This window comes from Musca domestica, unplaced genomic scaffold (assembly GCF_030504385.1).
Source record: "Musca domestica strain aabys unplaced genomic scaffold, Musca_domestica.polishedcontigs.V.1.1 15, whole genome shotgun sequence".
In the NCBI taxonomy this organism is placed as follows: domain Eukaryota; kingdom Metazoa; phylum Arthropoda; class Insecta; order Diptera; family Muscidae; genus Musca; species Musca domestica.
The window spans coordinates 12,907,103-12,927,558 of NW_026712207.1; the positions used below are offsets into that span (position 1 = coordinate 12,907,103).

Sequence of the window (20,456 nt, forward strand, 5' to 3'; positions counted from 1 at the left end):
CGGAGAAAATTGCAAAACTAGTAGAATCTCGCAGGTTCAGGAACAGACCAACTAACTTTTTTTGTTTTGGAGCGTTACCTAAAATTCGACGTAGCGTACACAAATATTCAACTTCCTCACTATTGAAAAATATTTTTTACGTCCGTATAAGGAAATAAAATAGTTTTTTCTCATTTGCTCTAACTCATTTTTTGTTGAGTTACCAAAAAATATCTATAAAATTAAAACTCAAAATTATGTATAAAAAATTTAAATCAAAGTTTGACGGCACTGTTGCCATGGATAGGATTCTGCGAATTCTTTATTTTGGTCGCTGACTTTAAGGCCCTATCAGTTGTAATGTTATTTACATATGTAATGTCAAATTTCCACATGTAGAAATTGCACATATCGTGTGAAGCATAGACGACACTTCAGTTGTGGAATACATAAAACATAAAAATATAAAACTCAATTAAAAGTGTTGTTTTTTTTTGTTGTGTAAAAATTTAAAAAAAAATAAATTATCTGTGACAATTTATCATGTGTTAGTTATATATTTCTTTAAAATACAACATCTAGTGTGATATACACATGGAAAATAAAAGTGACAGCACATATGTAAAACCCATGGTAGAATTAAGAAGGAAAATGCAATCATATGTCTACAAACTTTTCAAACTTATTCATTTGACAACATCTTATTGTCAACTTTTATATTTAGAAATCCGTGGTATGCACACAATTGAGAGATAGGAACCAGTTACATATGCCTTGTAGTTTGGAAGTTAATTGACAGAAAATGCAGAACTGGGAATGCTTATTTGAAATGACTTTACCTTCTTACTTTTACCGTGGTAAAACCCATTTCGTCTGATCATATTTTTGATATAAAATCCAGGCACTTCAATCATCTTTTGCTTTATTTAAGTCATTTCAAAAATGAGGAAAAAATGTGAAATAAATGCAAACAACTTGTTGATATAATTTTGAATAATTCTGACAGGAAGTGGGCATAGCTTCAGAGCTGTATTTCTGTAGTTTTACGAAGCTGTTCTACCTCTTTGTTGTACCATGCTTAAAACACTTTATTTAAACCTTCAATTCTCAAAATTTAGCAATTTATTTAATTCAAGAATACTATGAGCGATTTTATTTACAAAAGAAGGTATAAGTAAGAATATACGGCCACACTCTGGATCATGGTAAAATTAAGAAGGTTAAGTCAAATTTCAAATAAGCATTCCCATCTTTACATATTCAGTAATTAACCTTGTAAAATTTCAATGCAGAAAGCAGGTTGCCATCTCTGACTTGTGTATGTACAATGGATTTATAACAATTCATTTTGACAATGAGATGTTGTCAAAGAACAATTTTAAAAAAATTGGACCATATGATTGCGTGACATCATATTTTTAATTCTACCATGCTCTGGGTCTCGATTCTTGTTCTATGAAAATGTGAAATGAAAACTTTTATAGAGGAAAGAAATGTCAAATGAAAAATATTATGAAGGAAATATTTTTCATTTCATATATTCATAGAACAAGAATTCATACCAAAAGAAATGTTAAAAAAAAGAGTAGAGTAATTTTTTAAATTAAAAATGTTGATAACTGTGTACTTTTTCCACAAATGTGTAATATTTTTATCCTACGCGTGTAATATGAAGTTTCTGTCAACCTGCCATGGCAGAAGAATACAGGTAGATGCATCAACGCTTGGGAGCATTGATATGTCAAAAAATTTAAATGTTTTTTTCAAATATAAGTAGATCTTTATATGTTTTCTTATACTACGTCATTCGGAGGCTATTATAATTCGCGTTTTTCAACAATTTTTACAAATTTAAATAATTTTTCATTCAACATTTTCAATTCCAAAATTGGTTTGACAGTTCATTGTACCAACAGCTGTGTCGATGCGTCTTCCTATTACTTCTACCATGCAACCTGCCTATTCCATTATAAAAAAATATCTGACATCTTTCTTCATTCGCAAGTCTCCCTCTCTCAATGTTATATTTCTCCAAAAAGATAAAAAGATATCAAATAAGAAAGCATTACAGAGAAAGAAGAAGCAAATTATTGTTTACAACCGAACAGCTGTTCCGGCATGTTGCCTTTTCCATTTGTACGTATTCGTTGTGTTGCCTCTTCCCTCTATTCGTTGTTGCAAATCGGAGTATGGTAACCCTGTTTGTTTGTTTCTTGTTTTGTTTTGCCCGGTGGAAAGATTGATTTTTGTGTTTTCTACATATTTATTAAATTTTTATATAGCATCGCGTAAAAATAATCCATCAAAAGTGAAGTGAAACAATTGAGAAATAAAATTATTCAATTTAAGTTACCCGGAAATACTTACAGGTAAATGGATTTATTTATCAACTTGCCCTCGTGTTTGGTTTGCGACCTTTGCAAAATTTTTATTAATGTTCTCTGATTTATAAATAAACAAATGCAACATATTTGGTATTACTCTTTGAACTAGAAAATAACATAATTATAATATTGTGCAAACTTTTGAGCCATTCTCGGGCCGAGCATTCACAGGCTGTAGGGCCAATTCATCTTCCACGGAATATCTGGGTGGTTGATCTGAAAGGAAAACAATAAACAACAGGTAAATGGATTGTATTGAGAATATGAGAAGAGGTGATTCCAAGTTAACATTACGTCCTATGAAACTGTATAATTTTGGGTTGTAGCAGCCAACAGATATTGCCAAAGATGGAAGTAACATTCCTTGACCGAGCAGAACTCAGTTTGTACCATATAAAGGATCTGTGTGGTGATATTTTATGTTTCCCAACACTATTTGATTTGATTTGTTTTAAAGTTTGTTATAACACCAATATAATGCTACATGCTCTGGAACCGAAAAGGGCATTAGCACAAATTGTAGCATTTTGGAATGGTAAGAGGGTCAGCTATAAGTTGACATCAATTTTCCTAATTCCCATAATGGCCCTTTTTCAAATTTTCGAGGGTTTTATAAAAATGTGGGGTTCACAAAATCGATAATTCAACCATGTAACCACTTGTTGGATAGATATTTTCATACAATACCTAAACGATACCCATATTGTCTATATCAGGTAAGTGGATTCGGGTCTTGGATCTGGACTTTCGGTTCAAAAATCTGGTGTCCCAGGCCCGTCCACCAAGTAAAAAGATGTCGTCGTTTTTGCAGTCTATCGTATTTATATATCAGTCACCCAAACCCTACTGATGACTTTTTTACTTTCAAAACCTTACCCAACATACCTTCAATTATTTGTACAGCCTTTTCATTGCGACACGACAAACTCTTCGACTTCTCTCGCATATCATCTAGAAATTTGGAAAATTTACTTTTCTCTTCGACAGCAACCTCGGTGACAGCATCGCTCAGATGATGTTCCGTTGCCATACTGGCTCTTTCGACATCCTCTTGAAACGCCTTCTTACTACGCTCTATCATAGCATCTAATTCGGGATCATATGGAATTGTGCCTCCATTGTTTTCATCATTCTCAAATGGATTATTGCTCTCGAAAGGATTATTGTTTTCGAAGGGATTGCCAGACGATGTGTGTGCCGAATTCACAGATGCTGTCGTTCTTTCATCGTCCTCTTGAGCACCACCAGGTGTGTTGGTAGATTGTGAGGTGGGATTGGTTTTACTGCCACCACTTTCTTTGGCACTTATCTCGGCCTGTAATTCATCGGCTGCTGATTCTTGTATCTCAATAGCCGGTTTTTCAACATCCACTTTGTTTTTCTTCCCCTGGAGCAGGGAGCTTAAGCTATTCTTAGCGTCTTGTACTTCGTGAGAGATTTTCGATGTGACTGCCCCAACCGCATTGCGCGTATCATCGGCCATTTTACGTATGGCATTGCCCATGGAGTCCTTGGCTTCGCCGGTTGCTTTAGCTGCACTGCTTCCAACGCTTTCAATAGCTTGTCGAGCATCGTCTGTGGCCTTAGACACAGTTGTGCCGACATTCTCCATAGTTTGTTTTGCACCTTTGGCAGCCTTTTTTGCATTTTCACCAACAACATCAAAGGCACCTTTGGCTCCAGTAACCGCTTTCATGGCGGTTGTTTCTATACTCTCCTTGACATTTGCAGCCTTAGCATCGGCTGCATTAGCGACATTTTCCACCGAAGCTTTTGCCTCCGTCAAGGATTCTACCACTTTATCCTCTATGACGGTGGCCGTCTCTTTAATGGCATCCTCAGCTTCGACTTTAGTTACTTTGAATTTCTCTCCAACTTTATTTCCAATGGACAATGCTTTGTCCTTAACACTCTCCTCAACATCGGCTTTTGTTACTTTTACTTTTTCAATTTGTTCTTCAACTTCCTGCTCGGCATTTGCAATGAAACCTTGTGCCTGTCTTTTGATAATCGATTTTGTTTCGTCCTCATCATCGTCTTCTGTCTCATCCAGAGAATCTTCTGATTCTCTTTCTTTTTTAACATTGGCCGTAACATCAATGCCGTTGTTAATGAAGCGGATCTCATTAATTGTCACTGTGTGATCCAGGGGATCTGTGGTCTCCCGTATTTCCACAGTTAGTTGTTCATCCTCTTCGGCGGGAGGAGTGGGCATTGAGAGCGTTACTCCCGGTTTTGCTGCTGACGAAAATAAAAATTAAATTTTTGATTTTAACACATTCAAATTCATTTTTACTTACCACTAACTGCCTCTGGTATATTTTCCAGGCTCTCCACCAATCTTGGTGATGTGTGATCGATATAATCTTCATCCATTGCTGCTTGATAGGATGTGTTTCGTATTGGTGTCCTTTCAATGGCTGTTTGTGGCGAACTGCCACCACTGGTTTCAGGAAACGGTGTCCGTGGCCGCACACTTTTCTTTGTTGAGCTGGTACTTTTTCGTGACTTTAAAGACTCTGTGGGCGATCTCCGTTGCAAAGAATTTTGGGACATTTGATCTACATTGTTATTATCACCTTCCTCGTGATCCACATTATTGTTTGTATCTGTGGTGTTCTGATCTGTTCCTTGTTCCTCCTCCATTGGTGTTTCGTGTACTGGAGTATTAGTTTTGGGTCTCTCCAAGGCTGGTTCCATCAATTGAATATTCTTTGGTGTTATGGTTGTTTCTTCCAAAATCGTATCTGGTTTCGTTTTTGCAGTATTTTTCATTCTCCCCATTAGTCCGCCCGTGGTATTGGCCATTATTGTACTTTGTGACAGTAATCGATGTTCAGCACCAGGACCCATTGTGGCTGCCAACGCCGAAGACCTGGGCACACCATGCACCAAAACATGCCGATCTCCCAAAGCCATATCCATGAGGCGTAAATTTTTAAATTTTGATATTTCTCTAAAGGTTTTCAAGTGATGACCACTTTCGGAGAATGTTGTGTAGAACTTATGGGCCCTTGTCAGTACTGCAAAGAATGAAGTACCTTTGAGCAATTTCCAAATTGGACCATTTTCCTCACTATCGTAATCGTAGAATCTTTGAAAGATAAGACTCTTGTTACGCAGCGATTCGTAACTGCGATATATGCTCCCGGTATTGGTGACAATGAAGATTTCACTGGCATGTGAGATATGTACGAATGTGATTTGTTCGTTGGGCGAGAGATTCTTTTGCAGCTCGGTAAAATTTGTGAAAACAAATTCATTGAGATGTCCAGTTAAATATAGATTCCCCTTTTCAGTTAGCACCAGCGTTGATGATGGTCCACAGGCAAATTGTTTGACGGGTGAATCCAAAACAATTTCATGAGGTTTAAGCAAAGGCTCTTCGGCGTTGCCCAGTTGGTTTGATTGATTTGAGCCCCAGCCAATGAGTCGTCCGAAAGCTGTGGGAATAATTTAGCGAAGATTGGTTAGTAAAATATTCAAACTTAAAATTTCAAACTTAGTTGAGAAACGCCACGGGAATTTCAATTGAGGACGATCATCACTAAGATTTCCTTCAAAGACTAAAAACCCGCTGAAGGTTCTTCTATTAAGGAAAAAAGTTGGTTTAGACTGGTCAGAATCGAAGATGAATTATATTATAATAGTAAATAGGAGACACCATTGTAAAATATGTCGAATATATATTATTTTTGCTAAAGGGACCGAGTCACCGCATCGTATTGTAACGCTGTGATATTAAGAAGAGAGAGTGATCCTAATGGCATTAAAAGAAACCAGTACACTGTGTTTGTCAACTTATGAACAATTTATTCAATGCTTTGTGATTCCGTTTGAAACATCCCTAAATATTGTAGATCCCATAAAGTAAATATATTTCTGATCAGCATACAATTCTAAGTCGATTTAGCGATGTAGGTCTGTCTGTCCGTCTTTCTGTTGAAATCACGATACAGCCCACAGTATTAAACGTAGAGCTTCAAATTTTGGCAGAACCATTTGTATTGTGTCTAGGATGGTTGGTTTTGAAATTGAGATATATCGGCCCACATGAGACATACCTGGTATAGCCCCCAGGCTATACCTCCTGATATAGTGTGATTTGATGATTTTCTTCACATTTTCCACGCATTTGTAGTTAGGAATGGGTTCTAGCTTCGGTGGAGGTATTCGGTATTTTGATGATTTTTGCCACACATTTCTACGAATTTTTTCAAAAATTGGTATTTGTAGTTCGTAATGTGTTCTAGCTCCTGTGGCGGAACATAGTATGTATAGGTCAACGTTTTCGTATAGCCCCCGCATAATTGTTGCACCGGATATTCAGTATTTTTATGATTTTTGCCACATTTTCCCATTGATTTGTCTACAAATTGGTATTTGTAATTCATAATGGGTTCTAGCCCCCTGGCAAAACATTAAATATTTTGGTCAACGTTTTCCTATAGCGCATATTCAATGGTACCCATCGATATTGTGATAATCGTAGTCACATTTACCCATTATATCGTTTCAAAGTTGGCATTTAAGAAGATTTGGTAGATGACAAGCCTTGAAATATACAATTGTCTTTAGAGGTTCCCTTTTGGTATGACCGCCATATAACGGCCTCACCCACATTATGTTTTTTTTTTTCAAAAGTTTAATAGCATTTTTAAAAATGGTCTTACAGGTTTTTGTAGTTCAAACACGTTTGAATTCCGATATGTTTATATAAAAATGTTTTCTTATCCAATGGGAATAAAAAACTCGGCAAGGCCGAATTTAATATTTATACCCTACAACACTATGTGTTGGGGGTATTATAAGTTTGATTGGGCCAGAATTTATGTAACACCTCGAAATATTGGTTTCCCACATAGGAAAGTATATATGGATCTTCCTAGCTCGCCGAGCTGAGTCGATCTAGCTATGTATGTCCGTCCGTCCGTCTGTCCGTCTGTCCATGTTAATTTGTAATCACTCTACAGGTCGCAATTATGGTCCGATCTTCACGAAATTTAGAATGTAGGTGGGGCTTGGACCAGAATAGAACCCTATTTCTTTTGGAGATGATCGCCAAATGTTTAGGGGTTGAAATGGACCAAATACTGAAAAAATTTCGGATTTTGCAGTAGCTATACAGGTCGCAATTATAGACCAATCGACGCGGAATTTCGCATGTGGCTAGAGTTTAGGGCAGGGAAGAAGCCTACCAATTTGGGTGGTCATCGGATAATATTTAGCGGGTAAAATAGACCATATCTTTTGTGTTGAAAAAACTCAAAATTTTTCATTAAACCGCGAATATTTTAAATCCCGGCGAAATCACAAAGCCATGACAAGGTTACTTCTGATCTTTACACTGATGTTAACATCCATCAAATCAGATATATAGCAAAATATGTGCGATATATATGTCTATCAAAGAAGATATGCTTGAAAGATCTCTTATATGTCGAGAACGGCTGAAGTGATTTCGACAGTTCTCATTAATTCAGAATGGCCTCTTGGCAGGAAAGAAAAAACGTCTAAAAAATCGCATAAAAATATCTCTCGAAAGATCAAAATATTGATTTTGTAAAATTTTCTCATATTTTTTTCAATTTTGTCATATTTTTGGCATATTTTCATTTTGAATTAAACATTTGGTAATATTTCTACAGCTAACAAAAGTAAGTAGTTGAGATATCAGGATATCATATACAGATCGCATTTATGGACCGATCCTTACGAAATTTTGCATGGGGATAAAATGAGGGTCAGAATAGAAGCCTACTCTTTTTGGAGATGATCGCCATATATTTAGGGGTTGAAATGGACCAAAAAACTGCAAAATTGTCGGCAGGTCGTAATTATCGCCCGATCCTCACTCACATTTGAATGGGGGTTACCGCACATTGCAAAAGCCAAGCAGTTTCTAATGGCCATCCAAAAATATTCAATGTGTGATATAGTTTGCCAACTTTTGTAGACAAAATACGAAAATGTCCATTCCAGAGACTTTTTGGAGAATTCACAAATACAGGAAAGACGCACTTCTGACTATTTCGTTGAAGAATATAGTGAAATGTCTGTATCTCATATAGATGCGCTTCAGACAAAAACCAATAGTAAATGTTAATCTTTTGTCACGTCTGAGAGATTATAGGTCTTTGGGAAATATTGGTTCCAGATCTAGGAAGACCATTTACGTGCAACATCTACCAATAAATTGGAAATGAGCAAATTAGTTTAAGTTGCTATTATTCGAAAATTAGAGAACGAAACCTGACGAAACCTGGTTTTCTTTTATTACTTGCCACAATATCTTGTGAAATTTATTCGAGTTTCTCGCCTATATAAACTGTATCGTTTATTATAGTGTTGTAGGGTATTCAACGGTCGGCCCCGCTCGACTGTAGCCTTTGCTTACTTGTTTTTAATTGTTTTTACAAAAATCTTAGATTAATACATCTGCGAAGGGCCTATGGAACAGTTTTTATCTGCAAACGTAAGAACAACAATCATCGTTCTACAAGATTAAAGGGACTAAAAAGGTACGAACCAATATGTTTATTTTCTCTGAGAGGAGAAATTGCAATGTAACGCACATGTTAGGTCAAGGGACGTGTACCGTACCTCAACCTAACCTAAAAAAACTTTAAACAGTAGATGAAGAAAATGAATTTTTCTAACTTTCAACTTAAATAATATGAAATATTAACTATACTGCTAAATACTTATTTTCAAACAAGGACACGCAATATCTTCATAGCTTATGAAATATATGTATGTACAACAACTACTTCCTACATTTCCATCGCTGGTGCCTTAATGCCCTTTTCATATCTGACTAACAGTTTTATTTTGTCTAAACGTCCTTTCAACTATTTTTGCATGTCATAAATAATCAATATTCGCATTTTGTGTAACGAGGAACAACAGGTCGGATTGTTATTTATATGGACATTTCATGTACAAGCCTCAGGTGAAACAATGAACTATAAACCTAGTGAATGATGGCTGGCTAAATAACTACAAAATGGCCAACAAACACATAAAATTCAATTCCGCCAACTTAAAACTCAACAACAACAATAACAACAAGTGAACTTACATGTCAATACCACAAAATGTTCATTTCCGGCTAGAACATTTACAAAACTCTCGGCCTCTTCATTGTTGGACAAACAGTCATCGAACTCTTCCAAACGAAAGGGCTTACGTATAATTTCACATGGCTCTCCATTGACTGTGGTTTCCGTAAAATTCGATGAGACCGGACTTTCGCCACTGAATATATTACGACCCGTAAAGAATAGTTCATTGGAATCTGAAATGAAATGAAAAAATATTTTGAAATAATAATTTCCATAATTGCTTACGCTAGACGCGCTACTTACATGTCAGTATCACCGACCAATCACTACCAAAGCCTATATCGGCAATTTTTAAACCCAATGTCTTTAGAGACTTAACACAGGTAGGCTTAATAATAATGTCTACATTATTATTGCTGGTGTTGTTGTTATTCGTGTTGTTGGCATTGGATGTGTGGCCACCGATACCAAGTTGGCCATAGTGATTTTCACCCCATACAAATAAACGTCCTGATTCTAATAAATGGAAAAGAACAAATATAATTGAATAAGGGATTGTATATCAAAGGATGTGTGTTGCTGGTAAATATGGATAATCGTAAAACATATTTTATAATGTGTACTAGTTGGCACGCAAAATGTTACGTGGGACATTGGATGTGTGTTGGATTATCGCTATGTGAGTAGGTCTTTTAAATTAAGAAATTTTTGTCGATTCCATTTTTCTTTCAAAAAAATAAAATGATTCAATAAGGGTTGTATATCAAAGGATGTGTGTTGCTGGTAAATATGGACAATCGTAAAACATATTTTATAATGTATAGTTGTTGACACGTAAAATATAAGGTATGCCATTGGATGTGTGTTAGATTATCACTATAGGAGTAGGTGTTTCTAATGAAAACAAGTAACTCTAATCCACTTTTCCTTCAAAAAAGGAAAATAAAATTTTCCTTTTTCCTTACCGTTCTATTATTGCATTCATATCACCATACCTTCTGATTGAAGGTGTTAAAGTTGTTTTCAAAAGGAGTAAGTTGTAAATTGTTTCTTAGAAGTTCAATGAGAAGAGCAATTTCTTAATATAAAATTAACATTAATTATACCTTCAAATGATAAACCCATCACATTTTAAGTATTTTTAAGGTTTTTATGCCCTTAGCCATATGGATAGAGAGGGTATAACTCTATAACTCTCGAAGGGAGTATCCGAATTGGTGCAAACTTAATACATCGTATTATTATTATAAATCTTCGATCGAGTTCGGACATGGGCAATATCGTTCCACTCTTGCTAGCACATCACCCATAAAAGGTCGAAATTTTCAAAAAAATATTTTACTGCACAAAATGAGAAAGGATTATCTGATTTTGCTCCAACTATCCAACAAATCCTAATATTTGCATCAGTGCTAGCTCAGGTGTGAAAATGGACAATATTGGTCCACACCATCCACTCCATAAGATCTCTTATAAAATGTGATGTAAGAATCCGATTGTCTTCAAATTGCACACATTACAATATTTTTATTTACCCAAGGTCTGGCGTAAAGATGGAATGTATCGGTTTACCTCCCACACACACCTTGAACCGGTACCTCCCTCACAAAGGTTCAAAATTTTGATTATCCAAAAAATTTGAAATTTACATCCGATTTCATTCACTTCATTGGCACATCTCAATATTTCTATCGACAAAAGATCTGTTATAAAGATGGCAGAGATCGGGCCCTTTCTTCTGGTACCTCCCCCACAAAGGGTCAAAGTTTTGAATACACAAAACGATCATACAATCCGAAATAAGCACCCTGTTCTCTTCATATTTCACACATGTCATTATTTCTACTAACACCGATGCTGCTGTAAAGATGGGACATATTGATCTACTCCTTCTGGTGCCTCCCCCACAAAGGGTCAACATTTTAAATGTCCATAAAGTTATAAAACGCGAAATTAACATCCGATTCCATTCAGACTTGGCACATCTAAATATTTCTTTCAACACAAGATCTGTTTTAAAGATGGTAGAGATCGGACCCTTCCTTATGGATCTTCCCCCACAAAGGGTCAAAATTTTGAATAACCGAAAAGATCATAAAATCCGAAATAAGCATCCAGTTCTCTACAATTTTCACACATAACATTATTTTTACTAAAACAAGATCTGCTGTAAAAATGGGATATAGCGGCGACCTCCTTCTGGTACTTCCCCACAAAAGGTTCAAAATTATGAAAACAAAAGGGTCAACAAAAACGCGAAATAAGCATCCAAATCTCTTCAAATTTCAAATGTTGCTAACGAAAAATCAGCTGTAAAATTGCAAAATCGATACATTGAAGGTCTCGCCAAATGGATTATTGGTCAATAATCAGTATAACAAGGTCTTTTATAAATTTGGCTTCAATAAGTATAAATGGAAGTCTTAAGCTAACTTCAATCCGTGCATGAAGAGAGTAAATGGATGGGATAGATTTTGTAAGATATAATTTAAAGACCCAATCTTCACCAAGGGATGATTGGAAAATAGCCAACTTTGTACAAGAGAATCTTTACAATTTTTGGGCATTATGATGGTAATGAAAACCTTATAGGGGTCATCTGGGCCACTTTCTAATCTGAAAAAGAAACGTACACCAATAAGTGGAGAAGTAAATGTCTTTTTGCAATGAACAGCTGATAGAGACCATCTGAATAACCTCCTAAGCTGAAAAAGTAACAACAATAAGTGGAGAGGTAAATTCCTTTTTGTGTTCTACCTCAAGAACTCCCTTCCGAGTCATTCCATGACGGGTCACATAACTGCTACCGAGAAACCTAATGTGCTATACAGCTATGGTCAAAATTAACTCATTCCGAAGAATGGGCCTCTGATCCTGTCGAATACATCCGGGCGAGCAAGGCATTCATGGGTCAATATGGGTAAACCCATGAATGCCTTGCCTCTCCCACTAGTATGTAACCATTCAGTTGAATATTTTTTCAATTTCCCGATGCCTGGAGTCAATTTGCATTCCTACATCACAGTTTAGATTTGTTCGAATTGGTCACTTTTGGCACGAATTATGGCCTTCAAACGGTCAATGAAACTGTCACACGCTGCCCGAATGTTGCTCTGCGGTATTTTGGCCCATTCCCGGCGAAGTGCCAACCTTGCTTTGCACCGTAAATTTCAATATTTTTTGAAGATGATTGAATTTCTGGTTACATGACCATCTTCTTCAATACCAAACGTAGAATATAGGGGCTACGGGAGCTTAACTACAAGACAGCGTCTGTAAAGCTACAATTCGACCAACCTCTCCGAGAAAGGACCTTGTTAGCAGCATCGTTAGATCCGTGATTGTATAAGTAAACAATCAAGTAACCTCAGGGGGAATTAAGCAGTTTGTGAAGCTCTTTCGTCTAGGTTGATTTTAAAGTCTTTTGCGTAAAGATAGCCAGTCAAGTCAGTAATCGCATGACGAAGATCATTCTTCATTTAGTCTTTCCACTATTAAGAGGCAAAATATACTTTTCCACTGTCATCACATTTGGAAGTTACAAATCTTACTTCGCAGTAGTGGTTAGATTAAATATCGAATTGCATAACATTTGGAGTTAAACGGTTAAAATTTTAAGTCCGAAATAAAACTCCGACATTTTTTGTCTGCCATAAATACCATTGTCATAAGTATGTTATCCATTGAAATTGAACTACGAATGTTAGAAATTAGAAACAGATCGGAACTTATGAGAAGATTTACCATTTGCGGGGACTTTCCAGTACGTTTTAAAAGTTAGTCTTTTCCCAAAAGGAGGGGGATCTTACCGAAGATGGGGACAGAAAATTTTTTAGATTAATTATAAATTTGTTTAAAATATTGCAGGCAGATATGAAGGTCATTATTAAAGTAGTTTAACATCTTTCTCTTTTACTCCTGGAGTATTTATAATTAAATTAATATAAATAATTAATTTTGCTTTAGATTTGAACAAATATAAATTAACAAATAAACACATATGTGTATACGAAAGCTTTTCCAAATATCCTGAAATTTCTTCCAAACATTATATAATAAGGCCAGTAAAATCATTAAAGTTAGTCCTCATAAAATTAAAATCTTTCTTAACTAATGAAAGGCCTCAGTAATGATCATTTTAAGGTGTAAATTAATATTCAACATCGAGGTATATAAATTGTCTCTATAATGAAATAATTGAATTTGATTTACACCCCAACAACAATCAAAACTACATAAATTCAAAATCCCCACGTTTATATTGCCCGCTGAAATTTGATGGTTATTTATACCACTAAAGCCAACAACCCTTACTCGACTTGCCTCGATTTTGGTTTCCAAATAATTACCCATGTCCTTGACAAAATATTTGTCATTCCGTAGAAATATATTTCATTTGCTGCTACTGTTGTTGTTGTTATTGGTAAGTTTTGTGTACGCAGGAATTGATAAAAATCTAGTGACCGTCATTTACAAATAAATGATGTCCAGCCATTAGATTGTCGTTTGGTTTTCGTTCTTTTTTTATGTAAAACTAACAAAACTCTGGTGACCTGACCTCAAAAGAAACACCAAAATCAAAAAATCGTTTTCATTGTTCGAAATTTCCAACAAAACCGACCGCCTAGGTGCCTGGTGACCGACCACCACTTAATTTCTATATTCCGGCATGAATTCACGTTCACAAAGTTTGGGTAATAATGCCGTTAGAAGCAATGTTATCCTTTTATGCCGACTACTTAAATAACACTTACACTTGTTGTTATTGTTGTTGTTTTGAGAACAAATTTTGTACGTCTTGTGACCATTAAAAGCGTCATTCGATGAGTGTTGGTGCCGGTTTGTTGTTCTTCTTCTCTTTGTCCTTCTTTGTTTACGAGTTTCTTTCAACTGCAACTGGGGTAAGGCAAAACGTGATTGGATTAATCAAAAGTGAAAGTTCTTACAATTGACGTGAAGTTGAGTGCTCAAAACGACTGAAGAAGAGGAAATAATTGCCGGTAACATGCAACGTAAACACTCGCATTTCTTCCTTTTACACGTACCGCGCTCTATTGAATGCACCGGCTTAACGAGCGCAAGAAATGGCGTCTAAGGAAAATTTTCATAGACATTTTTTGTTTAATATTTAATATTAAAAATAATACTAGGTCATCATTTTGACACGAGAGAATGACATCAAAATGGTAGAAGGTCCTTGAATACAAATCGTAGGGGCGATTTCCTCTAAAAAAACATGTCCCCACAGATCTCCATAATGTTAATGGAACCAAAAATTAGATGGAAAAATTTTGAAAAATTAATTTTTGAAAATGTTTGAATAAAGTTAAAATCTTTTTTCCAAATATTTTATTGATGTAGCATCCATTAGTTAGAAAGATATGATTGGTAAAATTATCTCCTGTAGCCCTTACAGAAGATAATACTTTTTTAAAATTATTTTCCAGTACTAATTGTATATATGTATAATTTTTGGAAAATATTTTTTTAGGGCAATAATCATAAATTTTGAAAATACTTTTCCAAGGATCGACACAGCAATAATTGAGAATTTTGAAGTAAATTTTTTGAAGAATACACCGCGTCGCAGTCATCTGTTTTGAAAGATTTTTTCAAGCATAAACTTAGTTTCAATCTTGGATTATCCGAAAATTTTCAAGGAATCGACATTGTTTTTTTTTTAATATTTATTTTATAAAACCACATAAATTACAGAATGTGGATTCTTACGAACCATCAGGGTCATAAAACGTAGAGGGCAAAAGAAGAATTTTTTTGTGACTTTTTAAAATTATTTTTTTGGAAGGACCAAAAAGTTTTTTTTTGGGGACAAAGAGATGATTCTGAAAACATTTGTTGAAGGACTATTACGACATAATTCGAAAATAATTTGACATTTTTATTTATTTATACATTCTTTAAAATATTTATTGAAGTATTATGAGTCCATTGTTTTGTGGGTTTAAGTAGGAGCAGGATTATTAGGACCTTTTATGGACTTTAAAAATATTTTTTAAGGAATTTTATGATATTTTTCGCTGAATTAAAAAAGACTTAAAAATGTACATAAGTCATTAAAAAACAAAGGACCTATCGTGGACAGCCTACGCCATTGGTAGATCTGATATAAAGTGTAATTTTTTTAGTCCTTAAGGAAAACTTTTCAGAAAACAAAAGAACATAAAACGGAAAAACATTTATGAAATCTTTATGTAAATTGATAGTACGGTTTACATAATTTAGTGTTTGAATATTATTTAATGCGCTTTAAATGGTCCCACTGCTTAGTTCAATTTTGGCATAATCTTTCCAACATTTCGCCCAGTATCTCACGAATTAATGCTTAAAAGTTGTCCTTCAATGCGTCAATTGAAGCGGGCTCGTCTGTGTGAGCTTTACGATGGTTCCACAAATAATAGTCTATCCGGTCCCGAAACTGAAATAAAATGTTCTCTTTAAAACCTCGAGCTATGCAAATCAAGCCCTTGAATTTCGCAGCATCACTGAAGAAGTATGGTCCAATGATGCCAGCAGTCCATAAACCGCATCAAACTGTGACTTTTTCTGTATTCATTGGTAGCTTTTGAAATTATTATGGTTGATCTTCACTCCAAAATCGGAAATTTTGCTTATTTACATACTCATAGAGCAAAAAATTAGCTTCTCTGAATGGAAGAAGCGCATGATGAAATGTTTAATAAATTCAATCATCTGCAAGCCTTTTTTGTTTTGTTAAAAAATCACCCTTTACACCATTTTAACGTAAATTATAGGACCACACTTTTCTTATAAAGAATATCTCGGCAGCGTATGATTACTCGAAATTACAATAATAATAATACGCCCCCACGAACCCAAGTAAGTTTTATCTGCCCTTATCATAACCATGTGCTAGCACATCAGTTCGGAAAAAGAGAACAATGAAGAGAAAACGAAAATCCTATATTTCTTCATATTGCAAAATTGAATTTTTTTAAAGCAATTAAGTAAAAATTTTAAAAACGTTGTTTTAACACTGATTTGTTGATGATTTAAAAATGCTAAAAGAAATCGGGCGAGTGAGCGAGCTCTTGTTCTTGAAGTGTTCTGTTTTTTTACCCTCCATACAAAAACAAAAACATTAAATTTGTCATTCCGTTTGTAACACCTCGAAATATTCGTCATAGGCCCCATAAAGTATATATTTTCATTATCAGCATAAAATTCTAAGTTGATTTATCGACGTAGAATGTTATGCTGATCATGAACTGTTTGTCTGTTGAAATCACGATACAGCTCACATTATTTAACGAAGAGCTATAAAATTTGGCACCATTGTTTGCTTTGTGTTTAGGATGGTTGGTATATGAAAATATCGTTCCACGTTTTGGGATAGCCCCCATATAACGGTACTTCCCGATATTCGGTATTTTGATACTTTTAGCTACTTATTTCCACCAATTTATGTAAAAATTGGTATTTTTGTACATTATGGGTTTTAGCTTTAGTGGCGGAATATTTAACATATAGGTCCATGTTGTCGTATAGCCCCCATATAACGGTACCTCCCGACCCCCTGGTATTTTGATGGTTTTGGCCACACTTTTCCAAGGATTCGTTTTAAAATTGGTTTTTGTAGTTCAAACTGAGTTCTAGCTCCGGTGGCGGAACATAGTATATGTAGGTCCACATTTTGGTATACCCCATATAACGGTACCTCCCGATATTCGGTACTTTAATGATTTTTGCCTCATTTTTCTACGGATTTGTCTAGAAATTGGTATTTGTAGGTCATGATAGTTTTAGCTCCGGTGGCGAAACATTGTTTGTATGGGTCCAAGTTTTTGTATAGCTCCCATATAACGGTACCTCTCGATATTCGGTATTTTTGATTATTTTTGCACTATTGTTCCACGGAATTGTCTAAAATTGGTATTTGTAGTTCGAAATGGGTTCTAGCTCTGGTGGCGTAACATAGTATATATAGGTACTCGTTTTGGTATAACGCCTATGTAACGGTATCTCTCAATATTCGGTATTTTTGTGATTTCCGTTACATTTTTTCACGGATTTGCCTAAGAAGCTCATATGTAGCTCATAATGGGTTCTAGCTCCGGTGGCAAAACATTGTATGTATAGGTCCCCTATAACGGTACCTCCCGATATTCGATATTTTAAATATTATTGTCACATTTTTTTTATGGATTTGTCTAAAAATTGGCATTTGTAGGTCATAATAGGTTCTAACTTCGGCGGCAGAGTATTGGGTCCACGTTTTCCTATAGCGCACAAATAACTATACCCACCGATACTCAATATTTTGATAATCCTAGTCACATTTACACACGATATTGTTTCTATTGCTAAACGACAATCCTTGAAGTATAAAATGGTCTATCGAGGTTCCCATTTCGATACCCCATACAACGGCCTCAACCACTTTATGGTTTTTCGAAAAGTTGCTGTTGCTAATGCTGTTAGCATTATCCAAACGGTCTTAATGGTATTTGTAGTTTAAAGTTGAACACGTTTGAATTCAAATATTTTTATATAAAAATGTTTTTTTTTTACCCAAAGGTGGAGGGAATTAAAAATTCGGGAATTCGGTTCGGGCGAACTTAATTTTTTTTACTTGTTATCAAAATAACTGTGGACTTCGCCGCTGCCCCCGCCTTGTCTATCACAGTAATCTCACATCAAGTGGAAACAACGAAGTTAAAAACAAACACAAATATTACCCTAATAAATAAATTTTATGATTATTTTAAGTAACTGATTTAATTTACCCTTGGGATAGACTCCTATAACCCACTTTACTTCCCATGTTGTTGTTGTTTTTGTTGTTGCTATTCAAATTTCATTCCCAGCGATAACTATTTAAATTGTCGGCATGCAAATGAATACAACAACAACAAAATCCCATTCCTTGCTTCGTTCCCTAAGCTGACTAAGAAAAAATTCCCAACTTACAGCAAAACTGTTTATGGCTACCTTCTGTGTGGTGACACGCTATTGTGTTTTTTGTTGGTACTTCAAAAAAAGTTAAAGGCTAATATTTTTTACTTTAAGGCAAATGCAGGTCAAACTCCCCAAGGAATGTCTTGGCCGGTCAATTTATATCAAAGAGTAACAATAAACCATAAAGGCTACTACATACCGACACATATTATGTGTGTACTACATGCTAGAGTGGAAATAAAGTGTATGGAAATATGTGTGGTATGTGGTATGTAAATGGAGGGATACATAAAATGTTACCCCTCTGGCTGGGAGGGAAAAACATAGCTATCATGTCTGTAACCCAAATAAATGAAGATACTAGTGTGTATGTTTGTGTGTGTGTCTGATTTTTTTTTTTGGTGCTACAAATTACCACAAATCACTGCACTCTGATAGGGACCAGCTATGAGCCTTTTTATGGGATCATTTTTGATATAAAAATAACTTTGACTATTCTCGGCCAAATAGGATTTGCCCAAAGTGAAAATAGCTCCAGTGCTGGGAATATCCATTTTTGATGGCAGCTATTGTGTTACAAAACGATTGATGATAATGGTGTTATTGTAGTTGCTTGTTTAAGCGTCGCTGTTGTTTTTGTTGTTGCTGCCGTCGTTGTCGTTTAACCTTTTGACATTTTACGCAATAAGTTAAATTACTTCATCAAATATTAACTTCAAATGCATTGGTTTGAAAATTTCCATTTCACTTAATGTATTATTGTTGTTGTTTTTGTTTTACTTTTATTTTTAAATAATTTCCTATTCGCTAATGCACATTAAACACAACACCATATTAATTTTTTTATTGCTTTAATTTATTTCTTTCATTTCAAAAAAGGCACTTTATCAGCTAATCCCAGTGAACCCGTTTGCCTTTAGTGGCGCCGAAACGTTTATTTCTGTTACGCGTATCCAGGTGTCTGGTCAGTACAACGGCTACTCTCCAACTGTGGCCTGGTGGTCATTCTCTTCGATTTACCCCCATTTGGTTAGTTTATGTCCTGTTCGCTTGCTCGTTTGTCCTGTCGTTTAGTTTAGCCGCTGTCGTCTAGTCTATGCCTAAAAGTATGCTAAGTGTTAGTAGTTACTTGACCGTTAAGGGGTTTAGTACTAAAAGTTGTATTGCTGTTCACACACAAACTCTCGTTATATTGTGGCTCTCTTTCTCTTAACTTGTCTCGCTCGCTCTCTCTCTCTCTCTCTCTCTCTCTCTTTCCTTGTAAGTACTAAATTCAAATAAATTTAATTTTTCGGTCTGTAAGTTTGAGTTGAATAAATTATTGTCCTCGTTTTTTTGTTGCTTTGGTTGTTTGTGGAAATATTATGATTTCATTTGGAATTCGATAGGAATTATGTGTGACATCTATAATTACACATGGAATTATTTGGGAAATCTAGAGCAACTACAAATGTAAATCAAATGACTAATACAATCTGTCAATAGTGTATTTATTTGGACAGTTGAAAATTCAATAATTTAAATATTTAATATGACTGCAGACAGTAACATATTTCGAATTCCTGATGTACAGTGCTTTACGTTGAGACAGGCGTAGTAAATCTATTTCAATCTCAAAACTCAAGTATTATAGCAAAGCCTTCATAATTTATTTTTTTGCAATGGATGGCATTAGGATTGTCTACATAAGTCAAGATACGCAAAATCTTTTCACATTAAAGCTACCCTACCATTATACCCTCCGCCATTCTATGGAGGGTATATTAGCTTTGTCACTCCATTTGTAACTCCTCGAAATATTCATGATAGACCCTACAACGTAAATTTTAAGACGGTTTAGCGATGTCCGCCTGTCTGTCTGTTTGTCTGTCGATCTGTTATAATCACGCTATCTTTCGCACGAATTGAGATAGAAGGCTAAAATTTTGCGCACATATATATTTTGTTAAGTTCGTAAATTAAGGTTAAGTTCGTAAATGAGCCACGTTTTCGTATAGCACCCATATAACGGTACCTCCTGATATTCGGTATTTGGACAATTTTAGCGACTTAATGCACCCAAATTGTTTCAAATTTCGTATTCGAAGTTTTT

The 20,456-nt window shown here is 35.2% G+C and overlaps 2 protein-coding genes across 2 annotated transcripts in view; one reads left to right on the plus strand and one right to left on the minus strand.

Annotated features, from left to right (window-relative positions):
* The first annotated feature begins 2,139 nt into the window (after positions 1 to 2,139).
* LOC131801245 (uncharacterized) overlaps positions 2,140 to 20,456 on the plus strand; it is a 41,056-nt gene continuing 22,739 nt past the window's right edge. The window contains exon 1 of the mRNA XM_059119683.1: positions 2,140 to 2,348. The gene's annotated coding sequence lies outside the window, so the exon portion shown is untranslated. The remainder of the gene's footprint in view (positions 2,349 to 20,456) is intronic.
* LOC131801243 (X-linked retinitis pigmentosa GTPase regulator-like) lies at positions 2,357 to 19,341 on the minus strand. Its single transcript, XM_059119678.1, has 6 exons — positions 18,780 to 19,341; positions 9,731 to 9,943; positions 9,445 to 9,660; positions 4,664 to 5,806; positions 3,249 to 4,604; positions 2,357 to 2,579 (listed from the first exon to the last, which is right to left on the minus strand). Exons 1-6 carry the CDS (start codon positions 18,916 to 18,918, stop codon positions 2,485 to 2,487), a joined length of 3,162 nt encoding a protein of 1,053 aa, XP_058975661.1. The 5' UTR covers positions 18,919 to 19,341; the 3' UTR covers positions 2,357 to 2,484.

What these genes read in the sequence shown, in the direction of transcription:
- LOC131801243 (XM_059119678.1), bottom strand. Translation starts at nt 18,918, where the DNA reads ATGGATATTCCCAGCACTGGAGCTATTTTCACTTTGGGCAAATCCTAT. An exon ending in TCAGAGTGCAGTGATTTGTG is followed by an intron (nt 9,944 to 18,779) that starts GTAATTTGTAGC and finishes TCCATTTATTAG; the next exon opens with AATCAGGACGTTTATTTGTA. An exon ending in TATACCAGAGGCAGTTAGTG is followed by an intron (nt 4,605 to 4,663) that starts GTAAGTAAAAAT and finishes TATTTTCGTCAG; the next exon opens with CAGCAAAACCGGGAGTAACG.